The sequence below is a fragment of the Pelecanus crispus genome, chromosome 20 (genome assembly GCF_030463565.1).
Source record: "Pelecanus crispus isolate bPelCri1 chromosome 20, bPelCri1.pri, whole genome shotgun sequence".
Taxonomy (NCBI): Eukaryota; Metazoa; Chordata; class Aves; order Pelecaniformes; family Pelecanidae; genus Pelecanus; species Pelecanus crispus.
Genome location: NC_134662.1, coordinates 4,035,999 through 4,045,223, shown reverse-complemented (window position 1 = coordinate 4,045,223; position 9,225 = coordinate 4,035,999). Strand labels below are relative to the sequence as shown.

The following is a 9,225-nucleotide window of genomic DNA, read 5'->3' as shown; positions in this document are numbered from 1 at the left end:
GCACGCACGGGTATGGGGCGATGCACACGCGTGTGCCCGTCTATAGGTGGGCGCGTGTGCCCGCGGGTGCGTGTGCCCGCGTGGGGGGGCGTGTGCCCGCGGGTGCCCGCGTGCCGGGCTGTGCCCACGCGCGCCGGGGGCGGCTCCAGCCCCGGTCGCGGCCCCGGACCCCGCAGGGTCCCAGCGCCCCCCGGTTCCCCCCGGCTCCCGGTGTCGGGGTGCGGGACCCCCCCCCTCCGCGGTCCGGCCGCTCCTGCCCTTATTTGGGCATTTCGGCCCCGGCCAATCAGCGCGGGGGGGCCGGGCCCGCCCCTCCCGCCCCTCCCGCCCCGCCGCCGCTCCCCGCTGCCCGCTCCGGTACCGGCTCCGCTGCCCGCTGCCCGCTGCCCGCCATGAGCAGCTCCCAGTTCAACAAGGGCCCGTCCTACGGCCTCTCCGCCGAGGTCAAAAACCGGGTGAGCCGCGACGGGGACCCCGGTGCCACCGGGCAGGGGGGAGTCGGGGACCGGGGAGGTACCGGGGCTACCGGGCGCTGCGACTCCCGGTGCTCCTGGGGGCCCTGGAGAGCGGGGCATCCCGGTGCCACTGCGGGGTCCCGGTTGCATCCCCGGCTCCTGGAGAGCCGGGGGGTCCCGGTGCGCCCCGGGCATGTGGAGCCGGACGGGGCCCGGTGCCTCCGGGGGTGGAGAGTGGAGAAGTCCCGGGGTGGAGATCGGGGGGTCCCGGCGCCAGCGGCGGGCGGGGAGCCGGGGGTCCCGGGAGGACGGGGAGCCGGGGGTCCCGGTGTGCCGGGGGCTCTGAGGGGCGGGGATGCCGGCGCTGGGCTCACAGTCCCGGGGTGCCCTGGCCCTGCCCGCGGGGTCCCGGGAAGGTGTCTCCGGGGGACCGGGGCTGGGAGGGGTCCCAGGGACCGGCCACCTCGCCAACCCCCGTGCAGGCCCGTGCGGTGGCCGGTATCGCCCCCCGCCCCCGGCAAACCCCGGGGCACCGCTCCCGTCCGCACCCGGGGCTGGGGGCGAATGGCCCCAGCAGCTCCTGTTGCCTTTTGCCGCTGGTCCCTGTCTCCCGGTGGGATGCTCCGACCTGGCCCGTGTCCCCACGGCCCTCGCTGGGGATGGGGCTGGTGGCCCTGGCAGGACACAGGTGGCAGCAGCAGCTCCCGGCTCACGCCTGCCCCTCGGAGCCCCGGACCCCCCGGCCGGGCTCACCCATGGCACCCTCGGCCACCCAGGCCTCGCGCGCCTGAGCCGCTCTCCCGCAGAGGTGCCACCGAGGCACCGCGGGGCCGGAAGGGGAAAGGGGAACCGGTGCCTCCGGCCGGGGTGTTTACACCCCAAGGAAGGAGCCGGGTGCCGCAGGGTGCAGGCAGCTGCCCTGCCCTGCCAGCACCCTCCTGCCCGGGCAGGTGAAATCAGCCCTTGACCGAAACGCTGAGGATGGGGCTGGGGTGCTGGTGAGCAGCGCTGGGTGCGACTCCGGGTGCCCCCATCCGAGCCTTCGCTGTGCCCCATGCAGTGGGGCTGCGCTGCTGTGGTGGGGGTACGGGGGTCCTGCCGGGCCAGGGGGAGCGGGGGGACCCAGCAACCCCTTCCCTTGGCCGTGCTCCCTGTGGGGCTGCGGTCAGGGATGGGTGCTGGGCACCGCCGGCACCCCGGGCGGTGGCACGGGCAGCGGCCACGGTGCCGGGCTGTACCTGGCCCCAGGCGAGCAGGGATTGAGCCGTGGTCCCCCCCCGGCCCCGGGGCAGCCCCTGCGCGGCTGCGCCCTGCCCAGGGACGCAGGAGCTGCCCGGATGGAGCCGGGGCAGGCAGAAGGGGCACTGGGCCGCTGCCTGCACCGCTGCCGGAGCTCGGCTGCGTGTGGCTGTGGGGATTGTGGCAGCTGTGGCGGCTGTGGCCGCAGCTGGGGCCGGGCTGTCCTTGCCCAGCCTCGCAGGGATTTGCATTTCATCACCCGGAGAAGACGGGTCCCTGCTTGCATCTGGGCTGGGCTCACCGGCGCTGAGCGGGTGGACGCGTGCTGGAGCCTCACTGCTGCGTGCTCTTGGGCGCTTCAGCTTGATTCAGCAAGACTTAAGCCAGTTTAACTGCCCCGGTGTGTCTGCTGGAAGCTGACATCACTGACTGGGAACCAGTTAAACCAGTGGCAGCCTCCCAGTCCGTGCAAGCCCTTGCAAACTGGGCTGTGGTGGGATCTGCTCAGGGGCTGGTGCCCTCTGACCCCTCCCGTGCCCTGAGAAACCTCCGTGCTGGCAGCGGGCTGGGAACAGGAACTGGCATGGGCTGCCCATGCTCCAGAAAACCAGCTGGTAGGACAGTGGGATTCCCCAGCTGGGATGCGCATGGTGTCGTGAGCGTGACCCTGCTCAGCTGGGCTGTCCCTGCATCCCACACCAGTCCAGCTTCCCCTTTGGGGCTGGGGCTGTGGGGCTGCAGCCCAGCGCAGCCTGCGGGCACGGCTGGTGTCTCCCCACCGGGGAATGGGGCCGGACCGTGCCCATCCGGGGTCTCCCCGTGGCTGGGATCCCTTGGGGCTACCAGCCCTGGTGCAGACCGGGACCAAGAGGGGACGGGATGGGCGAGAGGTCAGTGGCTGCCTTGCAGCCGTCCCCGGGTGCCAGCTGAGCAGCGACGGCACTCGGGGCTCCCAGGGTCTTCCCATGCAGCCCCCTCCTTCCCGCCCCAGGCCGGGGTGCCTTTTCCTTCCCTCGCGGGCCAAGGCCGATGCGATGCTGCCAGTGATGCTGCCGGCCCGGGCAGCTGGTCTCCATTTGGGAGGAGGCATCCGCATTCCTGGCATAGCCGCGGTGACCGAGGAATCTGCAGCGGCGTTTGGCCGCGCCGGAGGGGAGAGCGTCGCGTGGCCAGAGACCCCCGGAGCTTGGTGCTGGGCTCCTGCGGGCTCCAGGGGACAGGGAGGAATGAGGCCTTGCATTTCCCCACAGCCCCCCCGGGCAGTTCCTTCTCATCCTCCTGGAAAGGTTCAGAAGCTGCCGTGTGTGAGGGGCACCGTGCTCTGCGGGCTCACGCCGGGTCCGGCCGCGCCAACGCCTGTGTCTGTTGGCAGCACCGTGCTCGTGCTCCTGTCCCCATTCCCATGCAAGGGGCACGGGCACGGGCAGGGGCAGGGGCACGGGCAGGGGCAGGGGCAGCCCGGCCACTCTTGCTCCCCAGGCTGCGCGTATAGACGGGCTAAAACCAGCCGACGGTCGGGGATGCGGGAGGCTGGAGATGGGGGGAGATGTCCTCCCCTGCCATGGGGTCACGCTGTGACTCCCAGCCATGGCTCTTGTCACCTGCCAGCCCCGGGGGGGGTTCCTGTGTGCCAGAAAATTGGGGCTGAACAAATCTCCCGGGGCCGTCCGAGCCGCTCGCTGCGCCCACCTTGCTGCGCCTACCTTGCTGCGCCCACCTTGCTGCGCCTACCTTGCTGCACCCACCTCACCCCCCGGCTCTCTGGGGCTGGGGGCGGCCAGGCTGTGGGGTGCACTCCACCACGCTGCAGAGGCTGGGGACGGGGTGCCAGTGTCCCCAGCGCTTCCCGGGGACGGTGTTCGGCACTGGGCTGCTGTCCCCAGACCTCGCTGCGGGTCTGTGCCTGGGGTGGGGGAGCCGCCCCCCCCCCCCGAGGGGTTTGGGGTGCACGCCGGGGCCGTGCCTGAGCTGCCCCCTCGCCGTCCCCTCCCAGCTCGCCCAGAAGTACGACCCGCAGAAGGAAGCCGAGCTGCGGACGTGGATCGAGAGCGTCACGGGGCAGCAGATCGGGCCCGATTTCCAGAAGGGGCTGAAGGATGGGGTGATCCTCTGCGAGTGAGTCCCGAGCACAGCCCCTTGGCCCCCGCTCCGTTCGGATGGTGATGCGGGAGACCTGCCCTCCCGGGGACCCCCGCCAAGCCCTTGGGGTGGGAAGGGTGGGCTGGATCTGGCCATGCCCGCGCCGGTGGGACCCGACAGAGGTTTCTCTGCGGCGCTGCTTGGCCGGAGTTGCCCCCAAAGTGCCCGTGTCTGCGAGGAGCCCTGGGGCCATCAGGGACTTGGGGGGGGAGATCACCTTGTGCTTGCAGGGGAGACCTGGACCTTCCCGAAAGGGGCCCGCACCCTGCTGCCGCCCTGGGGTGTGTGCCCCGCCGCAGCCCCCGCTCCCCCCTGCCTCCCTCCAGGCTCATGAACAAGCTGCAGCCCAACTCGGTGAGGAAGATCAACCGCTCGGCTCAGAACTGGCACCAGGTAGGTGCGGGCAGCCCTGCCTGCAACCTGGCCGCCGCAGAGCCCCGGCTCTGCCCCGGCCCCTCCGCCATCACCCACCGGCGTCTTACCCCTCTCCCCCCGCCCCCAGCTCGAGAACCTCTCCAACTTCATCAAGGCCATGGCCAGCTACGGCATGAACCCCGTGGACCTCTTTGAAGCCAACGACCTCTTTGAGAGCGGGAACCTGACGCAGGTGCAGGTGTCGCTGCTGGCGCTGGCGGGCATGGTGAGCGCCAAGGGAAGAGTGGCTTGGGAGGGGGCAAAGCCCTGCGGGGACCCGCTGGGGAGACCCCCAACTTGGGGTGGTGCCTGTGGGACCCCGCGGCTCCCGGGGCTCCCAGGGTCTTCCCAGGCTCCCCCTGCCCAGGGAGAGGGAGGGAGGGAGGTCTGGGACCCCCGTCCTTCCTCACCGCCCCTCCCCGGCAGGCCAAAACGAAGGGGATGCAGAGCGGCGTAGACATCGGCGTGAAGTACTCGGAGAAGCAGCAGAGGAACTTCGACGAGGCCAAGATGAAGGCCGGGCAGTGCGTGATCGGGCTGCAGGTGGGCTGGCCCCGCGCGTGCTCCCGAGGGCCGGGCTGGCGGGTGAGGGGGGCCTCGGTTTTACCAAACCCTCAGCACCCACTGTCAGGGCTCCAAGCATGGATGGGGCGACCTGAGGCTCAAGGTGATTTGAGCATCCTCAGGATCTGGGATCATCGAATCGTTTAGGTTGGAAAAGCCCTTTAAGATCATCCAGTCCAACCATTAACCTACACTACCAAGTCCACCACTAAAGCAATTAAGGGGAGAGTAGCAATTTCGTGTTTCCTGGCTTGGTGGCTGGATTATTTTTAATGAAAGGCATCTGAACCCTGGCACTCAATGTCCGGGAGAGGCTGCGCTGGCTGTGCCCCCCGGGTTGTGGGGGGACGGGGCGGGAGGAGAAGGGGCACGCGTGGGGCAGTGCCCGGTCTCACCGGCCTCTCTTGTCAGATGGGCACGAACAAGTGTGCCAGCCAGTCCGGCATGACGGCCTACGGCACCAGGAGGCATCTCTACGACCCCAAGAACCAGATCCTGCCGCCCATGGACCACTCCACCATCAGCCTCCAAATGGGCACCAACAAGTGCGCCAGCCAGGTGAGCCACCGCGGCCGCGGCGCGGAGGGATGGTGGGGGGGACAGCAGCTGAACCCTGCTCCGTCCTGTCCTTCCAGGTGGGCATGACGGCTCCCGGCACCAGGAGACACATCTACGACTCCAAGATGGGGACGGAGAAGTGCGACAACTCCTCCATGTCGCTGCAGATGGGCTCCAACCAGGGCGCCAACCAGAGCGGCCAGGTTTTCGGCTTGGGCCGCCAGATCTACGACCCCAAGTACTGCCCGCAGGGCAGCCAGGGCGAGGTGGCCAACGCTGCCTGCGACCAAAGCGGGGACCCCCCCGGGTACCACTACCACCATGAGGAGGAGGAGAGCTACTGAGTGGGACGTCGCCCAGCCCCGTCTCGCACTATCTCATGTACAGACCTCGCTACCAACGACATTCCAGGCTCTGCTTTCATCATTCCCTCTTTTTAAATTTTTTTTTTTTTTTTAAATTTTGAAAGGAATCTTGTTTTTCTGAGCAAGGAAAGAAAGACCCCATTTCTAGAGGAGAGACCGGCCCTTTCCCGCAGCCCGCGGGCATCCCCAGGCCCCAGTGCAGCCCCGGCGTTTGCAGCAGGAAGGCAGTGGATGCTCCAGCACCGAGAAGGGGACGGTGTCGCCTCTCGCGCAGCCAAGAAGATGCATTCCCACCCGGCGCCCACCACGCCGCCCCGGCGATGCTCTGCTGCGGCAGCGCCTGGATCCCTCGGCAAGGGGGGGCTGGCAGCCGCCCACACTACCCCCGGTGCCGCTTCTCGCCCCGGTGCTGGCAGGACCCAGCTCAGCCCTGCGGAGGAGAGGGGCTCGGGTCGGTGGGAGCACGGCCGGGAGAGACCCCCAGGCACGGGGGGAGCCCAGGGCGCTGCAGGGCCTTGGCCCGGGATGGGGGATTGCGAGTGTGAGCGTGCATGCACCGCCAGCAGCCTTGCGCTCTCGTGTGATCTCTAGGAGCGAAGCTGGAAATGCCTTTTTTGCAGAATTCATAGGGACCAAGTTTCCGAGGCTCCGGTCGTGGCCGCAGGGCTGGGCTGGGAGCCCACACACCCGGCACGCCCTGCAGGCACCCGGCTTGCGGTGCCGAACGCCGCAGTAATGCGATCGCCTGGCAGGCTGGAGCCAAGGCTGCCTGCGACGGCCGCATCCTGCGCCACGGGGCGATGCCTGAGGGTGGGCAGCTGCCAGCGCGGCGCAGGGCTGGGGGTGCCGGCGCACGGCGCAGCCCCTTGCTGTGCCCGCCGGCTTCTTCGCCTCATGTGGGGTTTTTACTGCAAATGCTCTTATATTGAATTTTTTTTTTTTTTTTTAAAAAAAAAAAAACCAAAACTTTTTAACTTAAGCAGGAGATGGTTTCTGGTGCAGGCTCCTTGCGTCAGTGCTCGAGCCAGGTCCCCCCGTGCCTGGGGGGGTGGGAGCTGCTGCAGAGCTGGGTCGGACCCCAGAGCTGCGGGGCCGTGGGGCGGGAGGCTGCGATCCGGGGGGCCGAGCCGCTGCGTGTCCCCCGGGGCCGGGGCACCGAGTGGGAGCTGGGAACTGGCTGTGGGGTTAACGGTGCCACCGTGCGCTGGTCCTGAGCGTGGGTGGGCAATAAAAAGCTTCCCGAAGGGACGTGCTGTGCCGTGAAGCAGAGCTGGGCGCTGCGGTTAAATGCGGGGCGCTGCTGGCGCGGGCTGCTCCCGGGGCTCAGCGCTGCCCTGAGCACAGCCAAGGGACCTCCCAAACCCCGGTTTGGTTGCCCCCGGGAGCCCCGAGGGCCGTGGCCCAGCGGTAGCCCTGGGCTTGTGGCCCCGGCTGTGCCTGCGTGAGCCCTGGCCGAGCTGGGATCCACTTTTTGGGGTGAAACGCTGCGGTTCAGAGAGCCGCGCTCCCCGACTCGGGCCGCGGCCTTGCGTTATCGCCTGCTGCAACGAGAGGAGCTCAGCTTCGCTCCCGGGGGGCCCTGCCTGTGCCGCCTCCCCCGGTATCGAGCCGCCGAGGTTCACGGGTGCCAGCACGGTGCTGCCGGCCATGCTGCCCGCCGCAGCGTGACTCAGCGGCCCCTGCCTTCGGGACCCTCCTGGGGCCATCGCTGCCACCCAGCACCCCAATACCACCCCGGTGCCCCCCACCTGGAGGCTGCCACAGCCCCGGGGGCTGGGGGACCCTCGTGGGGAAGGGTCTGTCCCTCGGGAGCCCGGCGAGGGGGGGGTGGGGGTGGGGGGGGGTCTCCCTGCCCACCGCCTCGCGGGGCCTGGCACTCCAGGGGGGTCTCAGCCCCCCCCAGGCCGGGCTGCAGCGCCCTTGGCAGGGGCTCCGCTGCTCCGTGGGGGTCCCAAGGGTGCCCAGCCCAGGGCGAGGTGGGGCAGGGGCGTGGCAGGGGGCGTGGCAGGGCGTGGCAGGGGTGGGGCAGGGCCAGAGCTGGCCAGGGGAAGGGCAGGGGTGGGGAGGGGCTCCTGCCCCTCGCACACACACCCCCACCCCCCGCCCTCCCGTGCCGCACCGGCCCCTTTAAGACCCGCTTCCCCTGACGTCACGCCCGCGGCTACTTTGTAGCGCAGGGAGGGCGGGGCCTGCGCACGAGCCCGGCGGAGCCCGCTGAGGCGGGGGGTGTCTCTTAAAGGGGCCGCGCGGTGGCGGCGTGAGCAGGTAACGGGGGTCCCGGGCCGGGAGCTGCTGCGGGCGGGGGCTGTGCCGCCGGGGGCTGGCCTGGGCCGGGCTTCGGCCTCGCAGCGTCCCCCCGGGCTGTCCCAATGTCCCCATCATCCCCCCGGGATGTCCCCGTGCCCCCCCCGGGATGTCCCCATCGTCCCCCCCCGGGATGTCCCCGTGTCCCCATCCTCCCCCCGGGATGTCCCCGTGTCCCCATCATCCCCCCGGGATGTCCCAGTGTCCCCCCCGGGCTGTCCCCATCGTCCCCCCCGGGGCTGTCCCCGTGTCCCCATCCTCCCCCCGGGATGTCCCTTGTGCCCCCCCCGGGCTGTCCCCATCATCCCCCCGGGATGTCCCCGTGTCCCCATCATCCCCCCGGGATGTCCCCATCGTCCCCCCCGGGGCTGTCCCCCTGTCCCCATCACCCCCCCCCCCGGCCCCTCCGCCCCCCGGTGGCTCCGCATCCCGCCCAGCGCGGGGCTCGGTGCGGCGGGACCGGGGCCGGGGGGTGCCAGGGTCGGGGGCCGCCGTGCTCCCGGTTGCAGCGATGGGGAGTGTTTTTTTTTTTTTTCCCATGAGGTGAGTGAGCAGATTCCCACGCGAGTCCCCTTCTGGGAAGTGGCTTCTGGAGCATCCCGGTGTTTTGTGTCTGTTTTGTCCCGAAAAGAGCCGCTGCCCCCCGCTCAGCCGCTGTCACCCCCCACCCTGGCAGCCGCCTCCCGGGGCCGGGGCGCTGGGTCCCCGCTGCAGCGGGTGCGGGTGGCACAGCTCTCCCCAAACCCCGGTGCCCCCTCAGAGGAATCCTCCCCCCGGACCCCGCTCTGGTGCCACTCGTGTCCAGCCCCACAGGCTGATTAGCCGGATTTCCCAGCCGGGATCCTAATCCCGCTGGCTGGTGCCTGCTTATCCCCGCTGCGCCCCGGGACCCGGCTTAGCCCCGAGCGCGGGCAGAGGCAGCAGCGGGCAGGTCGTCGCCTGCCTGCCCTCCTGCCCAAACCCGGGCCGGGGCTGGCGGAGGTGCGAGGCCGTGGGAGGCGAGAGGGCAGGCGGGTGAGTCTGCAGCTTCGGCCACCAGCTCGGGGTGGTGGAACGGGCAGCGTGGGTGCCCCAGGGGTGCCTTGAGCTCACGGTGGCCCCGGGGGCAGCTCCGGAGCTGGGCTTTCCTGGAGCGTGGGTGTTTGCCGGGCGGGAGGCTGCGAGTTCGGTCGTGCCACCTCTGCCTG

At 70.3% G+C, this 9,225-nt stretch overlaps 1 protein-coding gene across 1 annotated transcript; it reads left to right on the top strand.

Moving 5' to 3' along the window:
* The first annotated feature begins 392 nt into the window (after nucleotides 1–392).
* Nucleotides 393–5,990, top strand: CNN2 (calponin 2). The gene is made up of 7 exons (XM_075723584.1): nucleotides 393–455; nucleotides 3,688–3,809; nucleotides 4,160–4,226; nucleotides 4,336–4,473; nucleotides 4,674–4,790; nucleotides 5,223–5,369; nucleotides 5,447–5,990. The coding sequence occupies exons 1-7, from the start codon at nucleotides 393–395 to the stop codon at nucleotides 5,711–5,713; spliced, it is 921 nt and encodes a 306-aa protein (XP_075579699.1). The 3' UTR covers nucleotides 5,714–5,990.
* The last annotated feature ends 3,235 nt before the right edge of the window (nucleotides 5,991–9,225 follow it).

Coding starts and splice junctions, on each gene's coding strand:
- CNN2 (XM_075723584.1), top strand. CDS start 393: ATGAGCAGCTCCCAGTTCAACAAGGGCCCGTCCTACGGCCTCTCCGCC. Junction 456..3,687: donor CCGCCGAGGTCAAAAACCGG/GTGAGCCGCGAC, acceptor GTCCCCTCCCAG/CTCGCCCAGAAGTACGACCC. Junction 5,370..5,446: donor CCAACAAGTGCGCCAGCCAG/GTGAGCCACCGC, acceptor CTGTCCTTCCAG/GTGGGCATGACGGCTCCCGG.